Source organism: Eretmochelys imbricata, chromosome 2, assembly GCF_965152235.1.
Source record: "Eretmochelys imbricata isolate rEreImb1 chromosome 2, rEreImb1.hap1, whole genome shotgun sequence".
Lineage (NCBI taxonomy): Eukaryota > Metazoa > Chordata > Testudines > Cheloniidae > Eretmochelys > Eretmochelys imbricata.
The window spans coordinates 242,058,112-242,076,169 of record NC_135573.1 but is presented as its reverse complement, the minus strand read 5'-3'; the positions used below and the strand labels follow the sequence as shown (position 1 = coordinate 242,076,169).

At 43.9% G+C, this 18,058-nt stretch overlaps 1 protein-coding gene across 3 annotated transcripts in view; it reads right to left on the bottom strand.

Annotated features, from left to right (window-relative positions):
* Positions 1-18,058, bottom strand: part of CREM (cAMP responsive element modulator) — a 79,587-nt gene that overhangs the window by 53,000 nt on the left and 8,529 nt on the right. Inside the window, exons 1-2 of one of the 3 annotated variants that reach the window (XM_077808311.1) lie at positions 16,391-16,434; positions 15,105-15,228 (exon numbers count right to left, since the gene is read on the bottom strand). The exons of 1 other annotated variant lie outside the window; for it this stretch is intronic. In XM_077808311.1, the coding sequence (XP_077664437.1) occupies positions 15,105-15,228; positions 16,391-16,434 (168 nt within the window). Of the gene's footprint in view, positions 1-15,104; positions 15,229-16,390; positions 16,435-17,409; positions 17,470-18,058 lie in introns of those variants that run through there. One more of the 3 variants, XM_077808314.1, reaches the window with a different exon arrangement.

Genomic DNA, 18,058 nt, shown 5'->3' with positions numbered 1-18,058 from the left:
AAACACAATGATTGGAGAAAAGATAAGTAGTTATCTTTGTCACAGTTTCAGGGTAACTACACCTGTATTCCCCACTCCGTAGTTCACTCCAAGAGTTCCCAGTCAAGTCTCAGGTCTCCAGCTATCACCTGTCTTTGGGCAGGGATCCTTGTGCGACTTCCTTCTGACCAGGGGGTTGTAAGGCTGAACAACTCCCTGACTTACACTGCGATATCCCCAGGGCCAGCAAGCCAATTTGCCTAAAGGCCAGCATCTGTGCTTTGCTTTGTCTCCAAGGTCTGTGAACAGCGTATTGTCAGCAGTTACAAGTTACCACACAGCTCTTTCTAAGCAAGCACATTTATTCTTAAGGTAAAAGCATTAGAGAGAAAACATAACAACAAACAGATTTAAATACACAATAAACATCCCGGGGTCATCCATGCTACTAGGCCAAAGTCTTTCGGACCCTTATGCAAGGGTTGGAGTTGCCCTTGGACGGAAGGCCCTGTCTGTTTTCTGGATCAGAAAGAAGGCCTGAGTCAGTGTTAACCCAGACTTTTATCCAAAACTCCTTTCTTTGTCTTATGGCTGCGGTGGGCAACCTGAAGCTGGTCAGGGTAATCCACTGGCAGGCTGCGAGACAGTTTGTTTACATTGACTGTCCGCAGGCACGAACACCCGCAGCTCCCGGTGGCTGCGGTTCGCCATTCCCGGCCAATGGGAGCTGTGGGAAGTGGTGCGTTCCACAGGGACGTTCTGGCTGCTGCTTTCCGCAGCTCCCCTTGGCCAGGAACGGCGAACCGCGGCCACTGGGAGCTGCGGGCAGCCGTGCCTGCAGACAATCAATGTAAACAAACTGTCTCTTGGTCTGCCAGCGCATTACCCTGATGGGCCACAGGTTTCCCACCACTGTCTTAAGGTCTCTGGACAATCCAGTTTAAACCAGTATATGGGAGCCTCCCCAGATGGTGGAAACTCTCGTGTGGGGGTTACAATCTGAGTAATTTGCCTTCACCACCTCCCACTGCTTTTGGTTCCTGGAGAAGTTGTGGGAACCCTCCCCACTGGAGTGGCATACAATCCCTAGCCCCAGTGATACACAAATTTAATAGAATATGGTCCTTAAAGATATTGCATGGGATTGCAATATCTGTCACACTCTTACCACTGTTGAAAGCAGCGTTGCTGTAGCTGTGTTGGTCCCAGGATATTAGAGAGACAAGGTGGGTAAGATAGTATCTTTTATAGGACCAAATTCTGCTGGTGAGAGACAAGCTTTCAACTTTACACAGAGCTCTTCTTCAGGTCTTGAAGATGACCTGAAGAAGAACTCTGTGTAAGCTCGAAAGCTTGTCTCTCTCACCAGTAGAATTTGGTCCAATAAAAGACACTACCTCACCCATCCTGACACTCTTACCACCTTATTTAACATCTTGTCCCCCTTTTTAAAGCAAAGCTGTATTTAACTGTAAAGTCTGGATTCCAGCCAAATGCCAGATGTTGCATCTCCTCACAGTAGTCAGACCATCTGACCATGTTGCTAGGCATACTCAATCCAAAGAGAGAGCACAGAGAAAGCTACAAAGTAATTAATATTGCGTAACTCATTAAAAATCTCATGCTCCTGATTTAGTTCATCAGAAGCAAGGTCAATAAACATCTGGTTGGACAGAACAGAAAAAAAGGAATGGATGAGTAGCAATCTTAAATGCCATTCAAGAAATGTCTCATGCCTTGAGAAGAGCTAAATAATAGACTCATAGACTTCAAGGCCAGAAGGGACCTAATCTGGCCTTCTGCACATCACAAGCCACAGAACCTCACCCACTCACTCCTGTAACACACCCAGAACCTCTTGTTGAATTATTAAAGTACTCAGATCATGATTTAAAGACTTCACGTTACAGAGAATCCGCCATTTACTCTGATTTAAACCAGCAAGTGACGTGTGCCCCATGATGCAGAGGAAGGTGAAAACCCTCCAGTGATCCTTCTTGTCAGTAATTTTGGGTAGCAGCCAGAGAGTGGTGTAGAGAGATGATTTTGAAGTCCGGGAAAGCAACATTCCATTCAGTTGCTTTTTCTTTATTTAATTCCTCCAGAGACAGAATATCTAAGAGAAGCAACCTGAGTGAGAGCCACAGATCCATTAGTATGTTAACATACTGAAATATGATGTCTATGAATTCCTTATAGAATGAGAATGCCAACATTTTCCATTCAATATACCTACAAAAATATCCATTTGATACTCCAGCCTAGGGAACTTACCTTCCAAGGAACTGAATGTACTAGCAATGTCTTTAAACTTTCAGTGTAAGACAGTGGCTCACCTTCAGACTCTGGCGCATAGAAGTCTCCCAGATGGGAAAATTTGTTAACCAAGTCCTCCTCATCTTAAGTCAGGAGACATTTAAAAAGGGGACCACTGGAATGCTAATACTCCTTCCCAGAAGTAGGCCATGCTACAGAACCAGGCTGTGGATTTGCAGAAGGAAGAGCTGGGAGAAGTTGATCTGAAAATGTAAAGCTGGATAGAAGCAGTTGGGGAAACCAGGTCCTGAAGATGGCAGCCAACTCTTGTTCTAACTGGCTGCGGTGGAAAAGAGCCCAGTCAAGAGACAAAGAGCAGAGTCTACTATAATGCTTTGCTTCAGAGGAACAACACACTAGAACAACTTCACAGTCAAGAAAAAATGTCCGGCTGAGCAAAAACAGTATGCAGCTACAACAGTGTGCCCCTGGTGGCCAAACAGCTAAAATGCATGTTGATCTGCAAGAGTTGCTAGGGCAGCACTCTGGCTGCTCACAGCTCTCAGTAACCCTCCTCCTGCTACTGATTATTTGATGCCCAAACAAATTTTTGCAGAATTTAAAACTTTTTTTTAATTGTAAAATGCCTATTTTTTTCAGAAGGGCTGAGCACCTACAGCTCTCACTGACTTCAACAGGAGTTGTGAGTACTCAACACTTCTGAAGATCAGATCATATGTTTTAGCCCTTATTGCTGAAAAGAAAACTTTCCAAATGTGAACTGATTCTGTACTCTCTTCCTGAGTCTGCAGAAAACAACAAGATGTAAACTGCTTTAACAATAAATTTCCATGTCAAATTATATACCAAAATTTCTCACTATTTCACAGGTAATCATTTTAATTGAAACATCTAACTAAGGTATATAACTAGTGTGACTTCAATCATCTGGTGCTGATTGTGACAAATCTGACAATTTCCTGCAACATCCTTCAAAAATCTTAATGAATGAAGTTTAAGTATCTTTGCAATCCATTGTATCAAATGCAAAGGTTATGTATTATTGTGGGCCAAGATTGTATGTAATGTCTCCAGCACGGAGATGTGAGGGGAATCCTGGGAAGAGTTATGAATTTCAAAGGAGGCACTGAATAACGTGCAAGACAGGAATGGACTTTTGGGACAAACAGTAACAAGTTTGCCTGAGGAGCCTCTACAGGGAGGTGAATGAAAATTCCCCAGCTCTGTTTATGCAAAAAACCTAGCCTTTTGAAGATATGCCCTGGGGAGAGGACCGTTATCTGCTGATTACCTGTTCCTGGAGTCTCAACATCAAAGGCCCAAGCTATATAAAGAAAAAACTAATTTATCCTTGGGTGTGCTAGTTCTAAGCTAAGCTGTTATGAACTTGTGACCTTGTTTAAAGGGCAGACTCCTATCAGAGACCTTGGTGAAGTAGGAGGATGATTTCTGGTAAGCTTATTGGCATGTTTGTAAGTACTTTTGTAGTTTTTAATATGTTTTCTCTGTAATGCTTTCACTTAAGAATAAATGTGATTGCTTATTAAGAGCTGTGGGGTAACTTGTAATTGCTGGCAATTAGTTATTCATAGCCTTCAGAGAGAAAGCAAAGCACAGACACTGGTCTATATAGGCAGTCTGACATGCTGGAAATATCACAGTGTGGGCAGGGAACTGTGCAGCCTCAAAATTCAATGGTCAGGAGGGAGAGAAATGTGGGTCTCTGCCCAAGAGAGGTGACAGCTGAGGAGCCGGGAGCCTAGAGTGCATGCCCTTGGTGGACCATGGCGGAGAAATACAGATGCAGTTGCCCTGAACTGTGACATAAATAATTACAAAAAATCTTTACCAAGGAAAGTGCTTTGTTTAGTTCATCCATCAGAAGTCCCAAGTGACAGACTTTCCAGCACTTCTCTTGAGATACTATTCCACAGGCTAATAGAGCTCAATGCTACGAAGTTTATCCTGATATTCATCCTAGATTTTATACTTCTTAATTTCTTGCCATTACTCCTAGTTAGAACTTGAACTGAGCCACCTGAGAGAGGAAAAGGAATTGGGGGGCAAGTAAGTGGTGCTTATTTATTTTCCAGTTCAATCTTTGGAAGACTGAAATTACTGCCTGAAGGAACACAGGAGTCTGAGCACCCCTACACCAAATACATGCACTTTCCTGAGAAGATTCTTTTTCTACAGGGGATATAAAAGTACCAGAAGAGAGAAGAATTAATAAACAGAGCAAATGCTGTCTGGCAAAGGAGAAGCAGCAACACATACCCCGAAGAGACAACTGTAGTGATGACTAGCTGGCCGGGGTCTAAATATATGGGGCTCAAAATGAGAGAAATCAAAAAGTACAGATCACTTGTCTTCATTGGGCAGGAATCCTGTCTAGGAAAGTTTAAGTGGTAAAAAGATCACCTTGCAGGATTTCTTCTTCAGTGGACTAGTTCTTCTGCAGAGGCCTCAGGTATAGCCCTAGTAAGTGGGGTCACATGGGCGCATGAAGCTATTACGCCTAACATCTGCAGGAAGAACAGTACACTTCTCGGGTGCTGGGATCCCAGAGGATACTATCTCTCAAATGGTATGGAAAACTCAGTGCTCGGAATAACCCCTTTTTTATGCCAAGATAAAAATAGGTGCTTCATTACTTAGGCAAAACCTCAAGGGTTGGAACTATCTGTATGTTTTCCCTAGAAACAAGAACACTCCCTGAGCTCATGATACTCTGATCAGTCAACAGTCTAAATACAGGGAAACAATGATACTTGTGTTGTCTGAGGAATGAAGACTCAGCAGTGAAAACATTCAGTGATCTAGAAAGACCAAAGGGTAGGATATCATAATGATAGTGGCCTTTTCCTACACAAAACCAGAGATACTTCTCATAAAATGGATGGATTATCAGGTATAAGAGATGCTGTCAACACAACCTCTTTTCTTTCCATAACAAGAAATAATAGGAATAAAACATGTTCTCCTTTTTATTACTAAAAGACCATCTCCATACCCTCTTTTTAGAGAAGGAAGGTAACTTCTTCCCTTAATATCTTCTCATGAGAGGGATCTCTGAAAATAGAGAGGAAGAGGAAAGAGTACAAATCTAAAACTGAATAGTTAAAGCTGTTGACTATCACATCAAACTGTCTGCCTGGTGCTCAATGCAACAGGCAATCTTACCACTGAGATAAGGCAGACCACTGACAAAAATGTTTGAACTTCTGCCTGAAAGAGGAGTGTCTATGGGCAGACTTCCAATCTGTTGGAGGTCAAGGAAGACCTGTGCCTCTAGAATCCAAGGGAGTAGTACCCTCTTAACTGAAGGCATTTAAAGTAGCTAAAGATGTCTGGAAAGTTGTCCAAAAGTCTTCAACCTTTTTAAGCTATCATCTCTTTCTTCACTAACAGATCTTTTCACACAGAAAGTGAACTATTGTGGTCTGAGCTTCATACAGCAATGTGGTGCTCTTCAGCCAAAAGAACTAGTGAATGGTAATAGCTGCATTAGAATGGGCATTGTATGCTAACTCGTAGGGCATGTTTGGCCATCATCTCATCTTCAGACACAAAGAATTTAAGATCTTGCATGAACTGAGAAAGGATTTAATAAAAAATGAGCAACAGCTTGTAACCTGAGAAAGTTGCACTTCTCAAACATGGCTTGCTAACTGTCAATTTACACCTGCAAGATTACATCTTTTCCAGCACCAGTGAGATCTTTTTAAAAATTATATATTTTCAAGAGTGTTTTTTCCTTAAGAGTTCAGTTATTTTACAATATAGCTTTTTCGTTCTGTTGACCTACTAACAAGATCAGTCTCCCTTTGATAAAGGTACACTGGTAAAGTGGGAATGAAAAAAGAAAAACATACTTGAAATACTCGCTAGAATATAGTTTTTCAATCACTGTAAATGTAACTATCCTCTTTGCACTGGCAACTTACTTGTGTCTAGATAGTGAAGTGGAAATGTAGAGAAAAGACCATAAGAGCTGCTTCAGCCTCATGGAAACCTATGAGATGCAACCTGCTGTTTTTGATATCTTCTGTTACTCTTTTCCATTCCTGGAAGGATATTAAATGAAAAAGAGAAAATACCAGTAGCTGCAGTTCTTTAATCTGGCTCCCTCTGGCTATTTACACTTGTAGTATCTAGGTGTTTACACTGCACATTCCAGGATCACATAGAAAGTAGTGTTTACTGGAGATACTCGCTCTTGCTATTCACACTGCTTCACACAGGGTTTCAAAAGTATAAAAGGGGAAATGGTCTCAGCCACCCTTTAGTTCTTTTCACTAACGCAGGAATTCTTAACCCAAAATCTAAAGAAGTTAAGAAAGCAAGAGAGGAATGTGAATATGCAGAGGTAACACTATCTAAGAGCAGATCTACACTTAAAATGCTGCAGCAGCTTCTCCCATCGGTGTAGTTAATCGCGAGAGGCTGTAGCTACATGGAAAGGAGACGCCCTCTTGTTGACATACCGCTGTCCGCATAGTGGCTTAGGTCAGTATAACTGCATTGTTCAGAGGTGTGGATTTTTCACAACCCTGAGAGACACAGTTATACTGATGTAAGTTTATAGTGTAGACCTGGCCTAATAATTATAGTTGTGGAAATATAACTTCTGTCACGTTGAGGTAGTCCACATATTTTCATTTGTAGAAGTTTGGAAACAGTACCACCCCAAAAAAGGGCACAGATGTTCTAGGTGAACAAGAACTTCAGAACTGCTAAAATGAACAACAGCTCTGGATACCAGGTCCAGAGAGTATTAGAAGGGACTTGTGACAGGTTAGTCTGCCCTTTAAGGGCAGTGGTGCCAAAGGGTCAGCCCACCACCCAATTATATGGCATGGTCCTTTAATGTTTTGAGAGGTTTTGGGGTATGCAAGGATCTAGGAAATAAGAGGTATTGCTGGAGAGGAAGAAGTCCTGGCAATAAACAAAATGTGGGAGAAAGTCAGTAACTGTTTCTTTAAGGGTCCAGGACTAGTGAACTTGCAGAGTGGGTGAGGCACCCTACTGGGGATGAGCTGGAAGAAGGAGACTGGCATATATGCTACCTCCACCCCTCAGCAGGGTAGACGCCAGCAATAGAAGGCTGCCTACTGAGCCCTCCAAGTCCGAGGACTAATTGGGAGAAAGGGGCCAGCTGGAGGAGAAACTGGCTAAGGTTCTATAGAAGGCCTAAATTACAACCCAGCTCCAGGGAGGAGAACTGGAGACGCCTACCTTAAGGAGAAACAGAGAGACTGCCTAAGTTTCAATCCAATTTTGGGGAGGAGATATAGGGACTTCTGTCTTAAAAGAGGGTTACCATTTAGGCTACCTCTACACTATGAGCTAGAGGTGTGATTCCCCTTTTCGTGTACACCTACTTGTGCTAGCTCTCATCAAGCTAGCATGAGTATACACAGCAGCATAGCCATGGTAGTAGAGGCTTAGCTACTTCTGCTTGCTGAGCAGAAACCCACCTGAAACTGATAGGTAGGACTCTGCTGCTGTGATACCCTGGCTACACTGCTATTGATACTCATACTAGCTCAGTGAGAGTGTACCTAAGCAGGGCAATCACACCCCTGGATTGTACTGTAGACCCAACCTTAGGCCCTGCCTACACAGGCAAGTTTCTGCACAGTAAAGCAGCTTTCTGCACTGTAACTCCCAAGGTGTACACAGTGCCAAGCCACTTAGTGCGTAGAAACTGCGCAGCAGCAGCGCTTTTTTAAAAAAAAACCCCGACAAGAGGCGTACAGCTTTCTGCGCTGGGGGTACAGGGCTGCGGTGCCAGTGTAGACACCCTGGTCGATTACAGCGCTGCAAATGGCCTCCGAGAGATGTCCCAAAATGCCTGTTCTCGCCTCTCTGGTCATCAGTTTGAACACTACTTCTCTGCCCTCAGGTGACCAACGGTCATCCTCACCCCATAGATTACTTTGGAATTTTGAAAGTCCCCTTCCTGTTTGCTCGGTGATGCATGCAGTGGTCTCAGCACATCTTTCCAGGTGGCTATGCCTGCTCCATGCACTAGGCGATCCCCCGCTTGGAGCAATGCCGAGCTGCTGGAGAGGAGAGGAGGCTGTCCAGTCCCAGCTGTGTTCCAGCCATAGGAATTATGATACCTACGGACAGATTTCACAATGCATGACAGAAAGGGACACTGACCAGGACACACTGCAGTGCAGGGTCAAAGTGAAGGAGCTGCAGAACGCCTACCACAAGGCGCAGGAGGCAAACTGACGCTCTGGTGGTGCGTCCACGAGTTGCCGATTCTACAAAGAGCTGGACGCGATACTCGGCAGCAATCCCACGTCCACTGCAAAGACCACTGTGGATACTTCGTTGGCTCGCATGCCAGTTGAGATTGGACCGAGCCAGGAGGAGGAAATCTTGGACAAAGATGTGGAGGGGGAGGGGGACCCAGAGGCAGAGAATGACTTGGAGGTCAGAGATGCAGCCAGGAGCTCTTTTCTACCCCGAAGGAGGCCAGCCAGTCACAGCTGTCAGATGTTGGTGAAGTGCAAACAGGAAAGGAGGCCCCTGGTAAGTGGATTTGATATGGGAAATCGCTGAAGCGAGTTGTTGGGGGCAGAAGGGTTGCAGAAATCAGGCTTGTCTCCCCCCGCATGCCTATTTTGAGCAGCGGAACACGCTGTTGATAGACTCCCTCACTTCATAGGAATCTCCCTCAGAGATCTCCAGGAAACTGTCGTGGAGATACTGAGCAACCCGCTGCCACAAGTTCCTCGGCAGAGCTGCTTTGTTTCTTGCCCCATTAATCGTAACTTTTCCGCACCACTGTGCCATTATAGGTGGTGAGGGGGAGGAACCATTGCTTCACACAGGCAAGCCACTTAGGGGCCAGGGCAGAAGCCACAGTCTTGGAGAAGACTCTCCCTTGATTCCCTGCTCACCCTCAGCAGCGAGATATCTTCCATAATGATCACATCCTATGGAAAGTGTGGGGACAGGAATGATTATCAGGCCTCACCTACAGTGCTGGCTCTCCCCAAGAGCCATGTGCCCAGTGTACAGCAGGGTCTGGGAAGAGTGATTTACCTTGCCCCTGCAGCTACTTAACATTTTGGGGGTCTTGTGGCTCATGTGTGCTTGCCTAGGGTCAGCCAGTTAGTGACAGGTGTGAGAGTACTGGCTGTATTTTAAATTACTGATTCAGTGTTCTCCGTGTTGCAAACAATACGGTTTCTGTACAATGTTGCATTTAAACTTCACAGAGATGACCTTGGGAGCCCAGCCTCCTTCTTTATTATCAACGACTGAACTGCTGCACAGAATTAGAAAGCGGCCAAGAAGAACTAAAGAGGACTTTCTGCATGATGTTATGATGCACTCCGCCGCCGAGAAACAGGAATTGAAGGAGTGGCGGGACAGCAAGAAGAGGAACCGAAAGGAGAACACGGCATGCCAGAATGAAGCCATGGAGCGGCTCTTAAAGGTTATGGAGTGCCAAGCAGAGACGCTCCAGGCAATACTAGCTCTGCAAACCGAGCAGAGCTCTCCGCGCCCGTCCTCCCCTGCAGCTGCTGTCGCAAAACTCTTTCCCATGTGTCCTCCAGATACCGCCAACACACTCTTATCAACGTTCTGGCTCCAGTCTCTATCCACAGCATTCCATTCCTTCCTCCTCACAGGCCAGAACTGTGGATTCCCAGTACACACTGCACTCAACACCCTTAACTCTTCAGTTTGGCCCTGCTGAAGTACTGTACCTGCTGCACTGTACTCCAAAGGAGAAGGCTGGATCTGATCCCTGGACATACACAAATCTTTAGCCATCCCAGGACCCCACCTCCTCCTGGGACCTTCCCTTCCCGCATCCCTCTCACTGCTGACTTTTTTGTTTGTTTGACTCTCTCCTCCAGTTGTTGCTTTTTAATAAAAAATTGTGTTGGTTTGAAAGCAATCTTTATTCTATTAATTGAAAGCAAAAAGAGCCCTGCAAAGCAACATACAATTATATTAAGCCCACATATTGCATTGTCTGCACCAATTATCTCCAAGCATTACAGGCACTGCACTCCCAAGCATAGCAACAAATATTAGTGGCTTTCAGTGTCAAATTGCTGCCTCAAGGTATCCTTGATCCTTATGACCCCATGCTGCACCCCTCTAATAGCCGTGGTCTCTCGCTGCTCAAACTCAGCCTCCAGGCACTGAGCCTCTGCGCTCCTGCCCTGAGTGAAATTTTCACCCTTCCCTTCACAAATATTATGGAGCATACAGCATGTGGCTATAAGCATAGGAATATTGTCATCGGCCAGGTCCAGCTTCCCATAGAGGCAGCGCCAGTGGGCCTTTAAACAGCCAAAAGGACACCCAACAGTAATTCTGCACTTGCTCAGCCTGTTGTTGAACTGCTCCTTGCTGCTGTCAAGTTGCCCCATGTATGGCTTCATAAGCCACGGCATTAAGGCTTAGAAGGAATCTCTCAGGATCACAATGGGCATTTCGACTTCACTTACGGTGATCTTCTGGTCCGGGAAGAAAGTCCCTGCTTGCAGCTTCCTGAACATGCCAGTGTTCCAAACGATGCGTGCATCATGCACCTTTTTGGACCAGCCTGCGTTAATGTCTGTGAAACGCCCATGGTGATCCACAAGCACCTGGAGAACCATTGAGAAATACCCCTTGCAATTAATGAACTCTGTGGATAGGTGGTCTGGTGCCAGAATTGAAATATGTGTGCCATCTATCGCCCCTACACAGTTGGGGAAGCCCATTTGTGCAAAGCCATCTACAATGTCAAGCGCGTTGCCCAGAGTCACGGTCTTTCAGAGCAGGATGCAATTAATGGCCCTGCAGACTTCCGTCAGCACAGGTCCAATGGTAGACTTTCCCACTCTGAACTGGTTAGTGACTGATTGGTAGCAGTCTGGAGTAGCCAGCTTCCACAGTGCAATCGCCATGCGCTTCTCCAACGGAAAGGCAGCTCTCATTCTCATATCCTTGCACTGCAGGGCTGGGGCGAGCTCATCACACTGTCCCATGAATGTGGCTTTCCTCATCCAAAAGTTCTGCAGCCACTGCTCGTCATCCCAGACATGCATCATTATGTGATCCCACCACTCAGTGCTTGTTTCCCGAGCCCAAAAGCGGCATTCCACTGTGGTCAGCACCTCCGTGAAAGCTACAAGCAATCTCATGTTGTAGCTAGGAAGCGTGGCGAGATCAATGTCACACTCCTCTTGCCTTTGTAGTTTAAGGAATAACTCCACTGCCATGCGTGACGTGTTGGTCAGAGTGAGCAGCATACTGGTCAACAGTTTGGGATCCATTCCTGCAGCCTGAAAAGGCAGGGAGCGCAGTACACAAACCGTTGAAAGATGGCGCCAAATGCAGACAGAAGCACAGGGATTGCTGGGATGCAAAGCAATGCATCACGGGGCACTGGGACAGGACTCAGGATGCCCCATGACCCTCTCCGCCTTCCCACAACTATTAGCAGCTGAAGAGGAAGAGGTGTTCTGTGGGATAGCTGCCCAGAGTGCACCACTCCGAATACCGCTGCAAGTGCCGCAAATGCGAACACACTATTGCGCAGGAACCTGACAGTGTGAACACACAACAGCGGTTTCCCGTCAGCGCTCTCTGAGCGGTGCTGTAACTGCCGGCGCTATAACTCTGCCAGTGTAGACATACCCTTAGAGTACTACCCCAGCTCCCAGAAGGAGCAAGAATGATTACAAGGATTTTTAAAGAGACCAAAAGTGAGTGTGAACTGGGATGACTGAGTGAGTTACACTGTAGACTTAATAAACACTCAATAAAGCAGACCCCAGAAAGGGGCTACATGTTTTGAACAAATCTAGTTGGGTAATTGATTGAAAGAACCCAGGAAGCGCTGAGTGAGATACACCAGCAGAGAGGTGAGGAGCCACAAGGGTGTGTGCTGGAGGACAGTCCCCATGACAGGATTGCAACCTCATTCTCCCAAATCAGGCTTCATTTGAATGGGGAAAAAACAGTTTAAATCCCACATAGAGCCTCAAGTAGCAGCTTTACAAAATGTTAAGATGAAGACCATCAGAAGGCATATTATATCTCCTGGTGGACGAAAATCTGCCAGGCCACAGCAATTCTGAAACACAGTCACACTGGAGTCAAATTCTGAACTGTGATGGACAGATCCCTGATCTCATATGCATATGCCCCCAAAGAAGAAAGAAACTGTGAACAGATTTGGTGATATATAGATAACTTAAGACCCAGTGGACACTTAAAGTATGGGGCATAACTTCCCTGGATGTAAATAAGGCTCAGGGAAAATACAGACAAGCTAGTACCCAGAAAGAGCTGGAAGTAGGAGAGAGACTAGGTTAGCCATCTAGTTTCCATAACCAGGACTTCACCCAAATTCATGTCTAGGGATCTGGTGACTTTCACTGGCTGGTAATGTATCAATTGAAGTAATTACCAATTGAAGCCTATGTGGTGCCTGTCACAGGACTGATCCTTTAAGAGGGAATCAGGGACCCACCTACCTGTGACAAACTCCTGTAACAAAAAATGAGCCAACTTATACCCACCGGGATCCAATTAAATCCTTAAGTGACTTATTGCCAGTTGTTTAGCTAATGTGCCTCATTAAGGGTTACTAGCACTCAGTTGGGCTCTAGAAAACAGGAAGTGCCTGAGAAGAGTAGTTCTCAGGAGAGCACACCAGAGCAAGGAATCTGGATGGGGTGTTCTCAGAAAGAATAGCTCCTCAGCAGCAGCAGCAGGAGGAGGAGGAGGAGAAGGGATGATAACAATGGAAAGGGAATAATGCCAGGAGTCTGAGGGGCTGCAGCTGGCTGGACAAAAGTGGCTGCAGGTGAGTGCTGCAGCAGATTAAGGTAGAGACGGGATCAGACCCAGAGAACCACAAGCCCCACAGAGGAGGGCTGTGTAAACCCCAAACTCAATAGGAGAGACTTTCTATTTCAAATATATTTCGATTTAATAAAGTAGAACCATAACAGGGGAACTTTGTTTTTCATTCTTTTGGACTGTGTGGCATTCTTACGGGAAATTGAGGTCGGAAGAACCTATAGTGCCACGCTCAGCCAGCAGGAGGCATATGGGTGCAGCCACCACCCCAAAACAATGCCCTATATTTAGTGGGTAGTCTCAATTCAGTTTTTAATTCATAGGTGTTGTGACAAAGTTCCTGCTCTACCTTGGTGGGTCTTGCACTTACTGGCAGATTTGTTCGCCTGGGAGCTTCATGGCAGCCCTCAGCTTGGCCATTTTTCTGAATTCACAGTCCAGATCGACTCCTCCTGTGTCTGACCAGCAGTTGGGAGGATTTGCGGGGAAACTGGGCCTGCCCTCTACTCCGGGTTCCAGCCCAGAGCCCTGTGGAATGCAGCTGTCTAGAGTGCCTCCTGGAACAGCTGTGCGAAAGCTACAACTCCCTGGCCTCCTCCCAACACCTTCTTTATCCTCACCATAGGACCTTCCTCCTGGTGTCTGATAATGCTTGTACACCTCAGTCCTCCAACAGTCCACGTTTTCACCCTCAGCTCCTAGTGCCTCTTGCTCCCAGCTCCTCACACGCACACCAAAAACTGAAGTGAGCTCCTTTTTAAAATCCAGGTGCCCTGATTAGCCTGCCTTAATTGATTCTAGCAGCTTCTTGATTGGCTGCAGGTGTTCTAATCAGCCTGTCTTAATTAATGACAGGTTTCAGAGTAACAGCCGTGTTAGTCTGTATTTGCAAAAAGAAAAGGAGGACTTGTGGCACCTTAGAGACTAACCAATTTATTTGAGCATGAGCTTTCGTGAGCTACAGCTCACTTCATCAGATGCATACCGTGGAAACTGCAGCAGACTTTATATATACACAGAGTCTGGATTTGAAGTTTTTTTGTTGTAATATCGCAACTTTCATGTCTGTAATCGCGTGACCAGAGAGATTGAAGTGTTCTCCGACTGGTTTATGAATGTTATAATTCTTGACATCTGATTTGTGTCCATTTATTCTTTTACATACAGACTGTCCAGTTTGACCAATGTACACGGCAGAGGGGCATTGCTGGCACATGATGGCATATATCACATTGGTAGATGTGCAGGTGAACGAGCCTCTGATAGAATTATAACATTCATAAACCAGTCGGAGAACACTTCAATCTCTCTGGTCAGTCCAGACTCCAGCGAGAGACTGTTGAATTGGAATTCATTTGCAAATTGGATACAATTAACGTAGGCTTGAATAGAGACTGGGAGTGGCTAAGTCATTATGCAAGGTAACCTATTTCCCCTTGTTTTTTCCTAAACCCCCCCCCCCCCAGACGTTCTTGTTAAACCCTGGATTTGTGCTGGAAATGGCCCACCTTGATTATCATACACATTGTAAGGAGAGTGGTCACTTTAGATAAGCTATTACCAGCAGGAGAGTGGGCTGGGGGGAGGTATTTTTTCATGCTTTGTGTGTATAAAAAGATCTTCTACACTTTCCACAGTATGCATCCGATGAAGTGAGCTGTAGCTCACGAAAGCTCATGCTCAAATAAATTGGTTAGTCTCTAACGTGCCACAAGTACTCCTTTTCTCTTTGCAAATACAGACTAACACGGCTGTTACTCTGAAACCTGTAATAATGTGCTGTACTATCTGTGGCCCTTATTCTGCCATGTCCATAACACAGCAGTCATCGTTTGGGACTATATCTTTATTGTTTTTAATATGAAATCACTACTCCAAGAACAAAAGACTGATACAGGATAGGGGGATTTAATGATGAACTGTAGAAAAGTATCATGTTCACCCAAAAGCAAGTAACAATTATAAATGATCATTTTTATTTGTTTTTCTTAGCTTCCTGTATGTCAAATTACCTGAGCTATGGGGGGAATCTGACTTTGGCCTGGCTGATTTTGTATGCAAACAGCATCGCTCTCTGCCACAGAATCTGTTGCACTTCCATCCTGTTGCGATTCAACCATTTCCATGGTCATTTGTCTAAAAATAAATAATATAGTGCAAGGAAATGAATTCAGACCTGAAGACGGGATATTTATTTCAACTCTATTAAATTATTTTTCTCCTCAACTCCCAATTTCAGCTCTTTAAAATATCTGACAAAAGAGCAACCCAACAGTATCCTAGCATCACAGTGTGTTGCCATGCATGACCTGTAAATTAGGAATCAAGCTCACTCTCTTGGCTAGCAAGGACTAGATGCAGCGTGTAAGCAATACTCCCAGCACTGAGTAAGGAAATCAAAGCCTCATTCTCTAGCAACCCATTATGTCCAGATACTAGCTTGCGCTGCTGATTCCAGGAAGAGACCTATCCAGCCCTTCCATATGGGGAAGGGGAGTGGAAGGAACATTAAAACAAGGGGAAACTGAAGATGAGAAGAGAAACTGGGAAAAATAAGAGGACCATTCTGAGGAACCCTGAGGGAAAAATATCTTGCAACTATTTATTCAGTCAGGTCTATAAAAGAAGCAGTAGTGCATAGATTCAGTATAGTATAAGTGGAAGTGACAATTAGATATCCAGGAAGAATTGGTTAGAAATTTTTATCTTTTCTTTATTCAATTAGGTTACATAGTCATAATACTGTGTATCCTGCAATGGACACAATCAGATCCACAAGATTATACCTAACAAGTGAATATTTATTCTGGATTACCATGTCTGGATTGTGTTTTATTTTGTTTTGTGATGAAAGCAAAACCTCATTCAATTCCTATTTGTATAAATTAGCCACTGGAGAGATATACCAGAGTAGGAAATTATTAAAATATTGAGACATCTGAAAAGTGTTGACAGAAATATTGTACATAAATCCTACTGTTCTGTCCCACTAAATAGAAATATCATCCTCCTTTAGACAAAAAATAATTGTATTATGTACTTTTGTCTCTTTTGCTAACAGTAATTCCAAACATGAAGATCTCATATTCAGGACACTGAATTGATTTTGTTTTGAACCAAATGACAGATGTTTAACACTTAATTTTTAAATTGGTATCAGCAACTCTCTTGTGATTTTTTATCCTGTAAATCTTAAACCTACACTTGGGTATATTACATCAATTGAAACACATAAACCGAAAGACTCTGTTAGTGGAGAAAACTTTCAAATATATCGGCTACACAAAAACACAATTACCTTACAGTTGTTTTTCCATGATATTTCTTGACACACTTGCTCATAATGGATGGTGGGAGTGTTTAAAACAAGAGCTTGGTTTTCCTCAGCTCACTTTCTCACCTACTGAACACTGCAGTGAAGTTATGATGTTGAAGTTGTGATGTCACAATCATCACCATAGCAACAAACCAATGTCACAAACAGTATACAGCTTTCACTGCAGGCTCAAGGAGAAGTGTGACATTAAAAGAGAGATCTTGTTCAAACATACCAAATATTATAGGAAATGCAGGAAAAGACCAGACAAGGAAAGGGAAATCACCTATTTGTTGTTCTAATTTTTCTGAAGATATAATATGACAGGGTTCCTATTCTTGGGTCTTCTGCTATCATGTGAGACAAGCAGGAACTCCCTGTTTCAATGGTTTGAGGCCCCTGAAGAACCCATACATATTTTTAATGCACAAGCCAACTCCTAGTATCTCAATACTCTCTGGAATGTTATTTCTTGGAGTGAGAAACAAATAGCTCCTTAAACACTACACATAATTTATGTCCAAAATAAGTCATCAAAATGTTTGTCTTCCACTATGGTTGAGAAGGAATCAAGTTAAAAGATATCATCAGAGAAGCAGAATTACAGGTAATTTTCGTATCTCTAAGAATACCATCTTGACCGAATACACAAAAATGCCTGCCTCCTTCCATCTCAAGCCCCCCCCCGTGCTGATCTCAGGTTTCAGTAAGTCTCTTAGTAAGTAGGTCTTGAGTTATTTATGGCTTTAATGGTTAAAACTGCCAGCTTGAATTCTATCAGAAAATTCTCAGGAAGCTACTGCAGCTCACAGAGTGCTAGCATTCATACACTGTTAAAGTAAAGTTCCTCTTAAACGAGCTTGTTTCCAAATGGTGTCAGTGTATACAATGAGGAATGTATTACAGTAGTCTATCTTTTGTGTAGTTTGTTAGAAAAATTATTTAATACATCAACAGCGGTTCTAATTCAATCCATAATAATACAGTATTCAATATTTATCCAGATGGTACCTCCTGCATTCCTGTTTCTTCTTGTGAATTCCTTTCCCCTGGAAATAAAGCTAAAATAATAGTACAGTCAAAATCTTTGGCTGTTGAGAGCACTGGTGCTCAGTTTGCACCAAGGACTTAATCAGAGGAGAGTGTATAACTTTAAATGGGGCAATTCTGGATTGACTCATAGGCTACTCTGAAGATCTCCTACTGTATCCAGCCACTTCTTCCTACAGCACATGTAAGTGAGAAGAGTATCTTGCTGAATTACTGTACTTCTTATACACATACCCAGTACAGTAATAGGCAACGATCTGGGAAGAAATAGTCTTTCTCCCAGAAATTTCACTATGGCCCGAGACTCAGCCTTGAGGACACTAGTTGTTTAATATGTACATCCAAAAGGATGTCCCCGTAGATCAAAACAGCTTAAATACCAGGATCAATAATGTAGTTAGTATGCATTACCAACATAGTCACTAAAACTTTCTTCTGGAATTAAGAGTAGGATCCTGATTATTTTACCCGATGCAGCTCCAAAATCATACCTTCATATTTCATATCCAAGATTGTCTGTCGCTCAGAGATAAGGTTTAGTTCAAAATTACTAATTTTACCCCCGTCCCACGGAAAATGTTCCATTGGCTTCCCTTGGCA